The sequence below is a fragment of the Notothenia coriiceps genome, unplaced genomic scaffold (genome assembly GCF_000735185.1).
Source record: "Notothenia coriiceps isolate Sejong01 unplaced genomic scaffold, NC01 NC01_scaffold00017409, whole genome shotgun sequence".
Classification (NCBI taxonomy): Eukaryota; Metazoa; Chordata; class Actinopteri; order Perciformes; family Nototheniidae; genus Notothenia; species Notothenia coriiceps.
Window position 1 is genome coordinate 155,373 of NW_011350110.1, and position 18,141 is coordinate 173,513.

The 18,141-nt window shown below is 41.5% G+C and overlaps 1 protein-coding gene across 3 annotated transcripts in view; it reads left to right on the forward strand.

The window, feature by feature from the left end:
- The window catches only part of znf536 (zinc finger protein 536), a 207,258-nt gene that overhangs the window by 144,736 nt on the left and 44,381 nt on the right, over window positions 1-18,141 (forward strand). For all 3 annotated transcript variants that reach the window (XM_010776893.1, XM_010776894.1, XM_010776895.1), the window contains 2 exons: window positions 2,693-2,851; window positions 10,620-12,341. In XM_010776893.1, the coding sequence (XP_010775195.1) occupies window positions 2,693-2,851; window positions 10,620-12,341 (1,881 nt within the window). The remainder of the gene's footprint in view (window positions 1-2,692; window positions 2,852-10,619; window positions 12,342-18,141) is intronic.

Genomic DNA, 18,141 nt, shown 5'->3' on the forward strand with positions numbered 1-18,141 from the left:
TGTGTGATGTGGTTGTGTGTAGTGTTGTGTATGATGGTGTTGGTGGTGTGTGTTGTGGTGGGTGTAGTGTTGGGTGAGTGTGTGTGCGTGGGTGTGTGAGTCGATATAGTGTAGGAGGTTGAAGATGTGTGAGTGGAGGATGGGGTGGACTGTGAGGTGCGGTTGAATTTGCGAGTGTGGCTAGATGTGGTTACCCTGACATTCTAAAATATACTAATTGGGTATATATTGGATATTGGATTTTTTAATTTTAGCCCCATCTGGGGTGGGCAGGTGGGCTTCTGTCTGTTACACGATCTGGGGAGTCTTTGCCAAAAGGGGATCTGTACAGTAGACCGCTCAAAATATGTTTATGAGGAGGCAACTATGGCTACAGTATGGTGACGTCCTGGGCCAAGCACTCTGGGAATTGTAGTGGCTTTTATTTATTTATTTTCTGTCAACGGGCAATTTTTTCAAATCCGGTCAAATTAAAATGCAAAAGAAAAAAGGGGAAACGCAGTTAATGTGTTCGCACAGTACCGCGATAATCAGGGACTTATGTAAGATTAGTGTTCTTTTGTTTTTTAAGTGTAGTTGTACTATGCTTTTATTTACATTTTAATATGTTTTCATTAAAAAAGTCTTTAGGTTGAGGCATTCAAAGAGTCAGGATGTAAAATGTTCCTAATGACATAATAGTGTGTCAACGTCAAAGTGTTAAAGTAGTTGGGCTTTACAGGCATGTATATACACATATATATTTTAGATCATAATATAGTTTCACATGATATTATACACAAAATGTGTCTTAAGCAATGTAACAAAGGTTAGAATATAATTTTGGAAATATTGACTTTTTTGAAATTGCCAATCTTACATTTTAACAACCCAACAATTTTTTCAAATTTCATTTTATTTACTTTTTTGTTGCCTTCAGTCCCTATCCAGACACAAGTAGACATAAAATATTGTTGAATCTGTAAAGAACTTTCTGTTTCCACTCCAGTGTTTCCTCTCTGCTTGTGTAATGTCACATATTGTTTAAAAAGCAAGTTAATATAAAAACGCAATCCACAGTTTAACATCTGCTTCCCCAACCTAACTGTCTCTCGGCCTCTTTCTCCTCGCTAGTACATAAAAATAAAAACGGCACTGTAGCCAAGCCCAAGTAGAAGCAGCTGGTATTCAGTATCTGCGTATTGTCACAGACTTACATTACGGTTGCCTTTCAGTTTCACTTGTGATAAATAGCCCTCAGCCTGATAGCAGCGTGGCTGAATGGAGTTGTGTGTTTAGTGTCAGCGTGGACAAGGACATGCTGACTTGGGTCTTTCCATTCTGTAAACCTTATTTGACTCCCCGATAGAGGAGGGGTTCGAATGGGGTGGGAAGCGCCAGAAAAAGAAAAGATTAGGCTAATGTCAAAAAATGCTCCTTATTGTGCGCCGTGGTCGCCTAAGTGGGTTACACGATTTTAGATTATTTTTCTGGCTCCCTCCCCTCCGCACATACCAAATCATGTGCCAGATTAAAAAATAAATAACATTTTAACTGTATTTGTGCCTCTTTGGGTCCCGCTAGATTTTTTTTTAGGCAACATATTCGGAAAGTCTTTCTTTTCTTTAACCTCAACAAAGCAAACTTTCTTATAACCGCAACGTTTACGAATCTCCTAGCAGTACACATTTGAGATAAATAAATGATGATACAGATGTTGCACGAAAAAAGAACATATTTTCATATGAATTTGCTATGAAATCTGTGGTGACAGTTGCACGCCGTTGAACCCGCCGCACAGTGACGCCCATCAAATGCTATCGGAACTAGTACAGATATTTTTAATTCAACAGCTTCAAGACATATCAAGCATCTGTTGTGTGTTCTCTTTTGTTTCTTTCAAGTTTCATGTTTGTTTGACTTAATTGTGTTGCTTAGACCTTTAAATTCCATGACTGTCAGCACATCACAAGCTCTTAACCATCCGTACAACAGGGCTAGTGTGTACAATCCGCCGGTGACACCCTCACCTCGGTTTGTGCTACTGTCAACACATTCCCAGGTTGTCGTCACTCATCTTTAGATTCATATTCGGGAAGGTGATTGTGTTGATAACAGACTGCTGTTGCACTAAACTGTGCATCATCGTTTTTTGGCGCGCGCGAAGGAAGTGGTGGAGGGCGGGGTCAGAGCCGTTATCACCCTATCATATCTCTGACAGCTACCTGTCAAAATCAGGTCGCGGGGAAGAGATGCGAGGAGATCCTGCAATGCTGACATAGCCAAATCTATCCCTCTTTTTTTTTTCTTTCTGTCTTATTTTGCATTGTTCATTTTCACTGCCATCCAGCATATGCTTAATAGGAATGATGATGATAGCAAGGATAAAAAAAGAAAGAAAGGGAAACAGGAGGAGAAAGGGAAAGGCACTGGTGTTGAGGGTGTGTGTTCTGGGGGGGTGTATCTCAGGACTTTCTAAAGAAAAGCTTATGAATCGTCAGCGTTCTGTCAGGGAGGAAAATAGCACGGCCTGTTGGATGACTTTGTGTGGCGTTCGCACATTTGAAAAATGTAGGGACAATGACTGACATAGGAGGAAGAATGAAAAAAAAAACGTGTTGTGTTATGATGTGTGGTGGGCTGGTTTGAACTAGCACTCAACACACATTCTATGTGTCTCTCCCCCCTTGTCTTGTCCCTGCGTGTGCTCCAGATGTTGGGGATGACTTGGGGAAGACGGCGGGGATCGTTCAGCCGGCTCTGTCCCAGCATCGCGAGCGAAGCGTGGCCTCGTCCTCCAAGGATTGCGCCTACTGCGGAAAGTCCTTCCGCACCTCCCACCACCTCAAGGTCCATCTGCGGATACACACAGGTCAGTACTTCCACTAACCCTAACCCTAGCCAACCGCTGCTACAGAGTGCATTTCTCGATCAATTAAACATGTATTGTACCTCATGCAAAATGTACTCTACTAGATGTACTGACAATCCTTCTGGGGTTAGACTGACATATTGGTTTATGAGTATTGGCCTAATAAAATATTGGAGTCAATCTGCCTCTCATATGATTGATATGATGCAGATGAAATTATTGGGTATTGGTTTTCTAATTGATACTGCATTAGTTGCCCTTAATGTTATTTTTTGTCTAATGCCAGACACACATTAAGATTTCTAGACTTGCCATTAGAAACTACCTCCAGTGAAATTAAGTGTATAGATGGTCACACTTTCCAAACCCTACAGTGCTCTGAGAATAAGCAGAACCGTGAAAAACCCAGTGATCCCAGTTCATCAGTTACTGTGATTCTCACCTAAATCCTAATCCTGTTTAGATGTAATCCTAGAGATATTATTCCGTGCGGTCTTATCAGATCTTTGATTGCAATGCATTTATTCACAATGACATAAAGACAAATAAACAAAACTGTTCACGAGGGGGAATAAGTCTTTCCTAACAGTATCCCTCATTGAGGCTTAAGGCCGTCATTATTCCGTTTTTATTCCGTTTTTTCTTGCTCATTTCATTGAGCTCTAATTAACACAACAAGGGTTCAGTGTCCTCCAATGACATCACTCGGAGGGCAATTTCACACTCGCTAACTCTCAATAACTTTCGAGCCAAAACAAAGCCGGCCTGTCCACAGTTAGGCATATGCGTGAGATGATGTGCCTAATAGATTAAGCTTTATTTTGCAGCCAAGCGGCCTAACCCTCTGAGCTGTGTACTTCCTGCCTTACATATCACCAGCCACGGCTCAGCCACTTCTGTGATAACCTGTCCGTCGGTTGTTGCTTCGAGGTTAAGGCTGAAGTCAGAGTAATGATGTGGACTGTGGACAGCAGCCAGGGTTCTGCAAGGTACGAACGCCCCACTGACTATCCAGGGTAAAGTCACAAATAGACCATGCACAGGTCACCTTAAAGCAAGGACGCCTGATTCTGGCCGGTGGGCCTAGTGTTTGAAGTTTAATTTTGTAAGGTGATTCAGAGGGAGTTAGGGTATCTTAGCATCTGCTAAAAAAAATGTTATAATTTCATTATGTATTATCTTTAACCTGGGATTTTGATTATTAATTGAAAAATGTTTGGTTATTGAATAAGGTATTACTAGACAATGATATCAACATTGAATAATGAATTATTTTCAATGCTAAATATTTTTGCTTAAAGACAATGGAATTTTGGCTATTGGAAAAAAAGATGTTTGAGGTACAACATCATTTATTGACCAACACAAGGCAACGCCACTCGTTACAAACATATTGATTGTATAGAAGTCTATGAGAAAACGTGATCTTGGTTATGGAAAATACATATGGTTGAGGTGTGCTAACCCCCTTAAAAGTGAGGCCAAGATGTAAGTACCTGAAACCTGCATTATTTTAATGGCCAGCAGGAGGTGACCACACTTGTTGCAGTAAACGAAGTCAATGAGAAAATGCCACTACTTCTTACTCGATGAATTACCTCAGTAAACATGTTCCTAATGTGTTTATGGTCTCAATAGCTATTCAAAATGATGGTCTGATTTAGATTTTAAAAAAGACGATAAAGCAGGGTTAGCTTTATGGCGATGCTAACTTTTGATTGACAGGCAGCTACCACGCTGTTTTCAGGTTGGAGTGTTATCCCATATTGAAATTAGATTTTTTCAGTTCATAAAAGTTAGAAAAACCTTAGTCCCCCAAAAATTAATATTCAACATTTAGTTGTACTTAGTTCCACATCTCGCATCACTTCTGGGTGCAAAAGGCAAAATTGCAACAAAAAGGAAAACTGTAGAGCACAAACCAATGGTTACGTCTACTTTTTATACACAGTCTGTGGTTTTTCCCAGATCATCCATTGCATTATGGTATATATCTGTGAAGACAATAAGCACAGTGATTTTCTAAAAAAAACGTTAACACAAAGACAACATTTAAATATTCAATCACTTTTCTCTCCGTCTCTAAGTCAATGATTAGTACCCCTAAAGTTCTGAAATGTTCTCAAATAGCTTAGTCCAACTGTTTTGACCTGTTTTCTAGTTTTACACTTCAGAACGAAGTAATCCTTGAGTGCCAATAGAGAAGCAGAGGCTAAAACGCAAAATCAATGCTTACTTTTCTTCTCTTTCTCTGTATGTCTCTCTTTTTTTCTCCCTCCTCCATGCACTTAAGAGGCAGAACCAAAGACCACCCATACCTTAACCCCCCCTTTTTGCTTTTACTTAGAAATGGTGCGGACTGTACCTCAGATCTAAAGAGGAATTAAGAGGAAAAGCTTTAAGCACGCTAACACGTCTGGTGTAAACTCACATTATTGGGATCCCTGTGTTAAATAGCATGTCCAGGTCAGAGCCATCCCGGGCTACTGCAGAGCAGCCGGGGATAGTGGTGGTTTCCCGGGGCGTCTGTTATCTCGTGGTGAGAGAGCTGAGTTATGTCTGCTTTGAGTAGTATAGTAAGGACACCCATGAGGGCCATATATTTTCATGGAGGAAGCGGAGACCTATAGGCCTAGCTAACTCGTTCTGCAAAACACACAGAGAAGTACGTCCATCTTATTCCATCCACAAAGTATATTTTATCCATTCATATTTTGGGAATTCAATAGAATAAAAGGCATTTTGTGGAGATACAAAAGTAAGGATAGTAAGTAAGGATGTTTTCTTGTTGAATGGAATGATTCTGGCCGTGGGCCTATCTAAGCACAGCTTTAGCATAGTCTTGAGAAAAACAGCTTGATGCGTCCACAACATGTGGCCTTTAAATAATTACTTTAACCTAATCATACCAGCTCCACTGTGACATCCTGATTACATCCACAACATGCCTTTAGCAGCGGTTAAAGATCCTCTCTGTGCTCCGGTGACAACGCGGAGAAATCCACAAATGACAGCGGAGCGCCCCCTTCATCCTAATGCAACGTGAGTGACACAATGGAGTTGCTTACCGAGCCGGTGGAGTCCGCATTGTGCAATGCGACGCAGAGATTAATGAGTGGCTAACGCCGGCTTGAAAGGAATGAAGTGAATTTGAATTTCTCCAAAAGTTAAAGAGCTAATGTTACAGTATTAATTTCCTCTTGAACAGTGAGTGGGAAAATATCCATTAGGAAAATGAACCACAGTTTTCTAGGTAGCTAACATTGTGCAGGCTTTGGTGCTACAGTGTGGGGCCACAGCTAATGAACACACTGCAGAGGGTGATATTTCATTATACAAATTAATGCTCACATTTTAATGGGAAAGTCACATAATGAATCTAGGCTTCAGTGACAGCAATTAGAGGCCCAGATTGTCCCCTTCTGGACAAGGCACTATTTAGCAGTAAGCAGCTGTGTGTAAAAAATAAAAAGGTCCTCGCTCTTGACAATAGCCACACATAACTTCAGGCAGGGCCGCATAACCAATAAGAGTCCCTGTTCACCTTTAAATGAGAAGAAGGGGGAGACAGAGGAGTGGAGGAAGAAAAGAGGGGAGGCAAGACTAGCCCACGTCACTTAACCTTAACCTAACCTTGTAATCAGGATGAATCAAGAGGGACCTGTGATCTCCTTCCCCATTCCTCTTTACCCCTTTCTCCCTTTTTATCCTTTTTCTTCAAGTAGCTCCCTCCTAATGCCTTTTTTTCTAAGTGGTCTTTTTTCCTACAGTATACCTACCATACAGTTGAATGAATACAATGACACAGCTACATTTAAAATAACATTTGACATCCAGTGCGCATCTCCGAGCATGCATCTGTATGCATGCACAATACAACGTGCAGTATGTATGGTGTGATTCCCCCCTTGATAGCAATTGGACTGTAAGTTCTGGTGGTATTAGATGTACCAATTGACTCCTGACTTCTTACATTAATGATATAACATTATACATTTAATTCTAACAAATCCCATGAAAAGACCCAAACCAACAATTAATTTATCCTCATACCAATTAGTCAAACCTGATTATTTTACTCATCTCTCCAAAGCACCATGGTTATCCAAGAAATAGAGAAACACTGTTCCTAGTATGGTTTTTCATAATATCTTATGACCACTTGTCATTTTTTTTAAAGGGCCCTATTATGCTTTTTGGGGTTTTCCCTTTCCTGAAGTGCGTTATGTAGGTTTTTGTGCATTTGAATGTTCAGCAAAGGCTTACATACCTGTGTTCCCTACTATGGAACTTCAACATGAGCATAATAGGGCCCCTTTAAACATTATTCTATCAGGAAACACATTAGGGAACACAACTCCGTGATTAAGTTAAGGAAAATATTGTAGTTTGGTTAAAAATAATTATAAAAGTAGCAAAGTTAGGTGGGAAATTAATCAACGTTTGCCAAGCAATAGACATGTATTAATCCGCAGTGAAAATAGTCTCCATCAAACAAATGATTAATTCCTGTATTTGCCATTCTGTGGACATATTTATCCAAAGTTACTGACTGTATATGCTGTCCATCTATGGTTAACCCTGACAGCATTCAAAATTCACCACAAACTAAAGCAGATCTACTTGAAACAGATGTAAAACAGCTTCTATCCATTATTCAGTCTTTCAAACATCCTATTGGTGTTTTTTTCCCCTCTTGCAGCCAAATGGAAATTCATCTTCCAATATGTCATATCTATTAAGCCGTTTTAATTGCCCCTCTGTACAGGTTGGGGTATTTATCTTTACTTGTTTCTATGGCGCTGTCACAATTCACACAAAGCCAGATGAAATCAGTACATGCCACATGACGTGTAAACACACTATGCAAGGGCAGATCCCAGTGCAGCAATCATCAGTAGAAAGATTTACAGCCACCAAGGTGTCACCTAGATGTTTATGAACTCAAGTGAAGTAAGAAAAAAAGAAGCATCGATGCATTTTTATATATCTTTGGCAGGAACAAAATGTCCAAATTAGTTTACAGAATCCAAGACAGACAACAATGAAAAGTTTACCATTCTATTTTTAACTCCCGGGTAGCAATTTTCTGGTTTTGTGGCGGCAGTGATCTGTCATGTGGCTGGGAGGTTGTGCTGTTTGCGCTGATATCAATTAAAAGTGGATTAACGGGTACATAATGACCTTTAGCAGTAAATTGTGTTTAATGTTGCAAGGCAGGATACAGTATATTCCCCAGATGTCACACCAGGCCCCTGACGTATGATGGAGCAGATGTCTTAGCCAGTCCAAATGGCCCTCTAAGACACAAACACACACACACACACACACACACACACACACACACACACACACACACACACACACACACACACACACACACACATACACATACACATACACAGGCTCAGGCCGACAAGCATGCATAAACATGTGTTCGCACACATTCCAAATGGTGCTCACACACACGTAGATGCAGAAAATGTACTTGGCGTCTGTCTCACTCGCTCCAGATATATTTAAATGCTTGATTTGAATGAAAAACTGGAATCAGCTGATAGCTCTCAGGGCGTTTGTATTTATATTTTCAGTTTGCCATACCCAGTTAATGTCAACATAGTGTCAAACACATACCATTCTGTGCTTTTAATTCTCATTTTAGATATGTAGAGGGCACATTAATCTGTATTTCCCCCCCATGAACATTAACAACCTCTTATAAGGAAAGAAAAGACAGAGGAGGGGAAAAAAAGATCAGATCAGTCTAATTTCTGTCTAATTTGGCTCCTAGAATATCATTTTGTCCAGTTAGAGGAATTGAGAATGATCATTTGCATCAGGGACGTTTCCTTATTGAATCAGCACTGAGCCTCTGTGCGGCAGCTCACAGGAGAAGCACTTATTGGGTTAAAAGCTCATCTCGTACGGTTTATTTTAAATATACTCTATGCTTCATAGCCACTCTAGCGTAGGATAAAAGATATCAGGGCTATCTGACTCTGCACGCTCCCTTTCTCTTTTTTTGTCTCCTCTCCTCAGCCTTTCCACCTTCAATTTTCTTTTGTACACCCTCCTATTCTTCTCAGTGCTGTATCAATATTGTATTGAGTTGGTGTTTGTGGCCCTTTATTTGAGAACTCTGCAGTAGGTCTGCAGATCGCAGTCTTTTTCTGGAATGGTGCCCTCTAAATAATGATAAATTACTTGAGCAGTATGCCATTTGCTAATTATATCCATGATTTACTACACAGCCCGACTTAAATCATTCAAACCAGCCTTGCGTAACAATGCCTTTTTTCCTTTTATAAAATGGTTTCCATGTGTATAATCTAAACAGTTTACAGCCCTATACTGTATATATAGAAATGTGCATACACACAAAACGCCACCTTCATCCTTTTATTATTTTTTTCCAGCAAACCCCCTCTCTTTTCACACAGTCACTGTTATCCCTCTTACAGAAATTCCACTCTTGGAACTTTGTATATGTATATATTTAAAAAGAAAAATCCAGCTTAGCATTTTTTCCACTCTCTGTTCATTGTTTAATGAATCCAAATCTGGCTCAGACTCCAAGCCTATTATAATTGCTAGCAGGATGTGTTCTATTTCAACATAAGTATCATTCCAATGGAAGATCCACTTCTGGCAGAATAATGCCGGTGTTATACCATAATCAAGAATATTCATTAATATGGATGTGCGGCATAAATAAATATATGTAAAACGCATTCACCCCTCTTTTACCGTAATGTAAATCTCTTTGATCTGTGTATCCGGTATTGAATCATATTGTTCTCTATCATGGGGCTGCACTGCAACAAGCATGTGGTTCACATATGTTTCCTTTTGTATTTTAAATACTCATTGACTTATTTGTGCAACATAGTGTATCATACATATTGTGTTCAACAGTGTGGTAGTGGTTGGGGAAATGTTATGCCTTGGCTGATTTATGCTTCTCAAGATAAACTGCAAAGAGAGAATGTCCCAGAAATTGTACTCTCAGGCCTGACAGCGAACAAGGCCAGAACAGAGGCAGGATGACCCCACTGCAGGCACACCAATACACACACACACACACACACACACACACACACACACACACACACACACACACACACACACACACACACACACACACACACACACACACACACACACACACCCAACATTGAGACAGTTTTGTTGTCAGTTGAAAATATGATCTCTTGTAGTGGACTGAAAGCACCATATGGTGAAATGTTTTTTATGGTGTTGGCGGGGCTGGATCGGGCTGGATCGACCCATATTCAGGTGCCTACTCCAGCACCCTATCCCAGTCCAAACACATACACACACACACTGGCAGTATGACACGCTCAATCAGCTGATGTCTGTTGAAAAGCATGCGATTGTTGATTCAGTGCCAGATCCTGTTCATTTCCGTTGTTTTGTAGTTTCTATAAATGTGTGCTTTATTGTTTTTTTTTCCATTAACCTTTTATTAAGAGTTAGAAACTGCACGTGTTTGGATGCAAACTAAAACCAAGGCGTTGCAATAAACCCTCTTTTTTATAGAAGTTAATGAAATGCATATCTTTTCTTTTTAGCTCTACGCATTTGACCTAATTTTCTTTGTTCAGGGAGGTTACATGACCCTAGGGTCCACATTCCCTACTCCAATAAATAGATTTTGATATCCAGTCAATCTAATAATCAGGTTAATTATTCACTGTTTTCCCGCTCTTTCCCTTTCTGTTTCTCTGTCTCTTTCTTGGCCTCTCAGGAGAGAAACCCTACCGGTGCCCTCATTGCGACTATGCTGGCACACAGTCTGCCAGTCTGAAGTACCACCTGGAGCGCCACCACCGTGAGCGCCAGAACGGCTCCACCACCTCGGCTCCATCCTCTTGCCACAATGCTTCTTCTGACCACAAGGAGGATCACGGGAAGGCGACTGGTGGCGGAATCTTTGCCCGACCGGATGTCCTCCGTAATGTCTTCAAGAGCATGCCACCCAACCTGGACTTCAGGTCTGGTCCATTGCTGCCCCATCAGTGGGCATCGGCTGGCATGATGTCTCCGCACGACCGAGATCGTGAGCGCGGAGACCGCCGCTTTGACTCCTCTGCTGAGAACATGAAGACGACCGATGGCCAGTCCGCCCTTGTCTCAACAGCGCCAGATGGCTTCTCCGACCTTAGCAGGGCTTACCAAAGCATGATGGGAAACGGAGTTCACTTTCAAGGTTCTCTCCAGGCCTTTATGGACAGCTTTGTCCTCAGCTCCATGAAAAAGGATTTGAAGGACAACCAGGGTCAAGCCCAGCTCCAGGCCCAGCTCTACCATGACAACGGTGAACCCAAAGCAAAGCGGGCCGTCTCGGCTGAGCAGGATGATAAGGTCGAGGTCAAACAGAAACCAGCGCCTGGCAAACCTGGGTCGCAGTATGAACCGCTTGATTTGTCTGTGTCGGTCCGGCCTGAGTCTGGATCTGGATCGATCCCCGGCTCTTCTACCACCATCCATGATAATGTGGCATGGCATGGCTGCCTCTTCTGTTCCTATTCCACCTCCTCATTGGAGCTCATGGCTCTGCACCTCCAGGCCAACCACATGGGTAAGGCCCAACAGCAGCGATCTGAGACAAGCAAGGAGCTTCATGGAGAGACTTCTCCCAACACCTCCACCAACGCCAAGAATGCTGGTGGTGCCCTGGACAAAGATGAAGAAAGAAATGGAGAGAAAAACCAGGGAGGCTGGAACAACCATATGGACCAGCCCTACAACCCCTTCCAGAGTGACTTTTACAGGAGGTTTGGTGGCATGTATGATGGATCCCAGAGGGCCAACCAGGGCCTTCAAGCTTATTTGGGCCCAGCAGAACAGGGTCTAGACCTTCCTATCCTGGCCTTTGGAGGAGCACCTTCAGCAGGAGATGACCATATCAGGGTGAGGGGGGACACCGAAGACGACCAGGTTGTATCAGATGACGAGTTGGTAAAGGCTGGGCGACGCAGTGCTAGTGAGACTCCTTCAACCACCCCTAAAAGACAGCTGCAACAGAATCACTCAGATGAAGAGGAAGAGGAGCGGGGAGTGGCCGAAGAGGAGGAGGAAAGAGATGAGGATGGGCAAATGGACATGGAGAGAGAGGAACAAGAAAGTCCAGGTTCTGACCACCTCCAGAACCACTCCAAAATGTTTCAAGACAACTCCTCCCTGCCCCTAAGGAGTGGTTTGGCAGCGTCTACCATGACACCACTGTCTCTGGTTCCCCAATCCAAGAACCAAGCTTTGCCACTGGAGAAGCAATGGCAGCAAGGCCTGGCCCTCCTGTCTCCCGGAGGGCCTCCAGGACTCTTGAAGGCTGAGCAGCAGAGCCACCTAGAGCAGCAGATGAACATGCTGTCTGTACTAAGAGCCTACAGCAATGACAACCTTCCCGCATTCAACGGCCTCGGAGTTGAAGCACCTGCAGGGGGCATGAAGAGGCCAGATGCACCTGGTGAGTGTGTTTAACACCTTCTTGCACTGAAAAGCACACACAGAAGAACATACACATATATCCACAGACAGCTTCACCAAAGTCATGAATACACATGTGTTTTTGGTACACAAATTCAATTTCCCAGCTCTGCACACAGACAAACACATATTCGTGTTTTTCCCTGACACCCACAAAGGATTCTCAGACACTCACTAAAGGTCTTGAGATTGGCCCTGAAGTGATTTCAGCCTTATTTCAAGCAAGTTTAGAAGCTATCAGCCTGCCGACCAGCAACAGATTAATCTTTATTACGCGTTTATATTACTGGAAGTGCAGCGCCTCCCTCCCGCTCCACAGCATGGAGGGAATAACCCTGGATGAGTAAGAGCAGGACCTCAGCTCCCCGTGCCACCTCCTCCACATGTCTTATAACTATCTTAGCTCTCATAAAGCCAGCTCCCAAAAGCCCATTACTTTATAAGACTCGTCGATCTATGACCCCGTGAAAAATGAACTGTCAACTTTCATGATTCTGCTAAGGTTACAGCCGCTCCTTGAGACCCAAGAAGGAAATGCTTTTTCTCTTTTCCTTTTTTCTTTCTTTACAATGCTCTTTCACTGTTTAGCGGTGGTTTCTAAAGGGCCTTATAGGAAGAAATAAAAACCCAAAATGGCTGTAAAGCTTTAAAATACAGTATAGAGAGATAGAACATGCAGACAGGGAAACATTACTTAGTTATAACAGTGTAAACTGAGATGTATCAGTGACAAATTCACATTAGAAATGTAGAGATTTTCAGACAGAGTAGGCAATTACCCATATTTGAAAAGCAAGCAAAATAATAAAGCATTGAATAAATAAAAATTATTTTAACGGTGAGATGCAGAAGGTTGTATTCAACTGAATTAATGTATAGTATTTACTCAACTGCTGTCTCCTATTCATGATCATCATAAATCTAGACATTCAATTTTTAATCATTTATTAACTTGACGTTTTATTATTTTCCAGTTTTATCAACTACAATCATAAATGTTTCTTTTATTTATGTGGATAATAAAAGAATGGCTAAAAATGTTTAGAGCTCATGTCTATATTCATAAATGAACAGTAGATATAATATACAATACTCTATAATAATAGTATACTCTTGAAGCAATGCAGCTACATGTGTTTACCTGACCTTTCCATCTGGCAAAATGCAATGCATTGTTATGGAGCAGGGCTCTTTGCATAGCTTAACGTGATGAAATATTTTTAGATTAGATTGTTAGATTAGTGTATAAATATATGGATATGTTTTGTTTAATTGAGCCTTTGTGTTTAATCAGAAGGTGTTTGAAGACAAGCTAATGTGGGCAGTTCCCTTTGTAACGAGGACTGCTTGACCTTTATAGAGAAGGACTTACTTGTTGTTAGTTTAACGTAGTCTGACTGTAATTATAATCTACCTATAGGTTTGAGCGTGAGTCAGTGTTAACCCTGTGATGGACTGCATGCTGTAAATCAAATGTAAAACCACCAGTAAGTGTTTTTTGTGTTGATAAGACAATCACAGTCTCTACCAGTACTGTTAGTATCATAACTATGATTTCAAATACTACCACTAGTACTGCTATTACGAGTACTGTTTCTAGAGCAACATTTTCTGATCTTTTATTTAAGAGCAAAATGGTACATTTATCCACTATGTAACACTTCTATTGGCTAGCACTCACATTGTACATGATAGTCTAAATGAAAGGGAGATTTCTGAGCACCTGAGCAATCACAATAGAGCTTTCCAGCTAACCAATCAGAGCAGACTGGGCTCTGGTTTCAGACAGAGGGTGAAAAGAGGTGCTGCAGCACAGTATGAGAAAAATAAAGAGCTTTTTGAGCATTAAAGCATGGAGACATGTCACAGGAGAGACACTAAATACTAATATGAACCTGAAAATGAGCAGAATAGTACTCTTAAATACCACAATGTTGAACAAGTCCGTCATACACTAAAATGTAAGATTTATGTACTGTATCCGATATTTTAATTGATTATCAAATATCAACTTACTGTATCATATTGAAATTAGTGATATCTGTATCCCGATAAGTATAGTTGTAAAAAGAAGATATACTTGAATGCAGGAATGAAGTGACCTAGAAGTATACAGCAGTGTAAAATGAGTAGAATATCAGTTCAGTACGTGGGTAAATTAACTTCTCCCACGCCTGTTGATACTACCCTCCCTTCAACTATAATTTCTACTGTGACTGCTGCCAGTTCTACCACACATACTACAGTTGTTTGATAAAGCTCGGATGAGAAAATAGGCCCTTGTGTTTCATAGCAAAACGCACTATTACAGCCCCTCTTTATGTGTCCACTTGTAAACCCCTTGTGTTGGGGGTCACCCACATTCCACTGTTATTGGGTAGGAGGAGAAGGCGAGGGGGGTGGCAAAGACATCCGCAAAACTCAATTCAGACCTGGCAAAATGTGATTATCTGGAGTGGGTTTGCATTAGGTTTGTATGCAAATACGGACATAAATCATTAATATCGAAATTCTCCCTTGAATCTGCGGGAGCTGTTGTAGGGCACGCGCCACACGTCTGGAGTGGCCGTCTCTTCATTAGTACACCCAGAGGAGGGGCCAAAGGGGTTGCAATACACATGAATGTACTTGCACTCTGACACATAACAGATACACACATGTACGGATCCACGCATCTTCACATATCTGTAGTATTAAACCGCACCTCCCCAAATCGGCGCAGAAATTGGATTTATCAATAAATGTCATTAACACCAGCAGCGGCCCTGAGGTCTCTGTAATCAGACGAGGTATCTGGTTACTGAGGTACAGTACGTTGTGTAAAGATTGATATGAACCCGCACCATTTGCTGTACTGTAGATGTGTTTAACGCAATCAATACTTGGCTGCAGTGGAGACCTATCTATAGCCATACATTATCAAACTTGAAGTATTACATTATTCAAACAGTGCTGTACATGCCGTGAATGCTTGCGAACATCGCTCCTCACATCGTATTACTTACATTACCCCCCACTCCCTTGTTCATTTAATATATTAAAAAGTGGACCAGGACTTCGGGAGGTTGAGATTGACAAGCAGGAGAGAAAGTGTTGAAAGGAGTGCAAGGACTTGCATGAGCGCGTGGAGGATTCCCGAGGAGGAAATGGCAGAGCTCGCAGCCGAGCACCTCTCACAATTTGAGAAGTGGGCTTTTCGTAAACAGAGATTTAGTGGATGGGAGGGAGAAAAAACGAGAGGTAAATGCCGTATATTCTCACATCAATTAGACCCATCGCTTCCAATTAACAAGTACTCTCACATTGGACTCCGGAGATCTCCTCACAAGTGCTGTTGTTTTTTGGTGTTTGTCAGTGATTCAAACTCTCTGGGAGTGTCACCTCCTGTACACACATTAGATGGCAGTGACAATAGTCTAATGTTGTAAACTTGAGAGGTTGCACATTGTATTGGGCTGATTTTGTGTCACTACATAGAAGCCAAAAGCAAAGTCATGTAGAAACAGTACCAATGGAGTTCATTGTGACAACTGTAAGAGTGTTTCACACAATGTAAGGTGTAGTTTGACATAGCCATACCCAACTTGATTTAAAGGGGACCTATCATGCAAACATATGTGTCCCCGGTGCGTCAGGGAACGAGACGCAGCGTCAGAAAATAAAACCCTCTCTCTTTTCCTCCGTACCCAAATCTTTTAAAGACGGGTGTACAACAAGCGGATCCATCCGAACTGACGTCAATTCGGCGGCGGTCCCACAGAAAATTGCCCTCAAAAACAATGCCTGACGTATTTTGTACGTCTTTGTTTAAATTAGCAAGCCTCGATAACACTCAGAGCTAACCTGTACTGGAGAGCACATGTGTTTAAAAAGCAGGAAATAAAAAAGGAACTCACCTTGTGATAAACCGCCAAGAGAAAAAGCAATTTGAGCTCCATTAAATGTTCAGAAATAATCTGTTGATGTGGTTTAAACAGGATGGCGGTTTATCGCAGCAGAATTTAACGTTTATCTCCGTAGATAATTCCCTATCAGTCATTAGCTTCCGCCTTCCTCTTATTATTTTTTCAAGCTAAGGACGCTAAAGTCCAAGTTTCTCTAACAGGGCTTCAAAAGAGTGGGTTTCACAGTATGAGGGATGGCTATACCAGGTGGATCTGTTTGGTATTGAAAAAAAAACAGGACCATGTTTTATATAGGTATGGCCCTAACAATAATATTAATTGTTAAATACATCAATGATAGTCCCAATTATAAAGAAAAATAGCTTATTCTGGTGGTTCTTGAGATCTTTCCTAAAGCCACTTTTTTAAACTGATTGGAACCACTGAAATGATCTAGACCGAACCAGAGATTAAACAGTCAGATTTGGGAATATTTCAAAAGATCAGTGCAACCACAACGTTTATGATACCATGACACGTTTTGTTCAGCAGGTGGAATTCACCATAATAAAGCCAGAACTTTTTATTAAAGTGAAAACGAAAACGCTAATCGCAAAAAGCAAAAGGCTATATGTTATAACCATAATACACACAGTCTGCAAGGACTTAAGGCAACACCACCGAAGCTAACAGTGGAAAATGTTTGCGGATGATACTTAGTAGTCTTATTATGATACTTTTAAGACATGTATACTTTTTCACCAGTGGGGTATTTTACTTAAGTAATTGTATCCCCCCGAAGAAAAAAAACTAAAAACTCTTGAGTATAATTCACATAAAAGATCCAACTAAATATGGTCAGCCCAGCCTTCCAGCTAAAAAGTGGTCCTTAATAAGAGGACAGCATTTCAAGAAAGTAGCAAAATGAGAAGTAAGGCAGAGACACACTGACAATTGAGAGCCAGAAGTTGTGTTTCTTTGTCTGCATGAAAGGGTACCAAGACTTGATGGGCCGTTTGCTTGTGCCAAAAATCAAAGAACCTGTGGTGCGTGCGTGCGTGACGTGGTGCGTGCGTGCGCTCATGGGTAAAGGAAGTCTTAATCTTAAACACAAGCTGGTTGTCTCACTAGTGGTCCAATTCCTGCTGTCAGAAGGAGTGCACTACAGCCCTGCCGTCATTTGTGAGAGATTTGAACCGATGAGTCTGAGGTCATTATTAGAACAAATGCACAAGATATGTAAAGACCACACACACCACAACACACACACACACACACAACCACACACACAACACTCTTCCATGCAGATAGGAAACAATGGAAAAGGCAACAATTCAAACGCATACTTGCGTACGCACATACTGTGGTAAAAGAGGATTGTGTGTGTGTTGTGTGTGTGTGTGTGTGTGTGTTGTGGTGTGTGTGGTGTGTGTGTGTGTGTGTGTTGTGTGTTGGCGTGCGTGCGTGCGCACGTGTGCGTGAGCACGTGTGCGTGCGGCGTGGTGGAGTTTGTGTGAAAATAGGTTCTGTTAAGGCATGGATGGCAATTAAAGACAATATAGGGTGGATTGGGAGCAATCGCTGTGAAGCGCAGACTGTAGTTGGATCACAGTTGGCTTAGGGTGTAATTTGGTCACTTTCCCTGGTTTAATGAAGAAAGTGGCAGACAAATAAGCTTAAATCACCACACACACGCACACAACACACAACACACAAACACCCACACACACACACACCCACACACACACACACACACACACACAAGAACACACACACAAGCACCACACAGACAACAGAAAAAAAAAAAAAAAAAAAATACAGTAACTAGATGCAAAATATTGCTCGTACAACCCCAATATGCTCCGCAATTATGCTACTTACAAAAATACAGAGTTT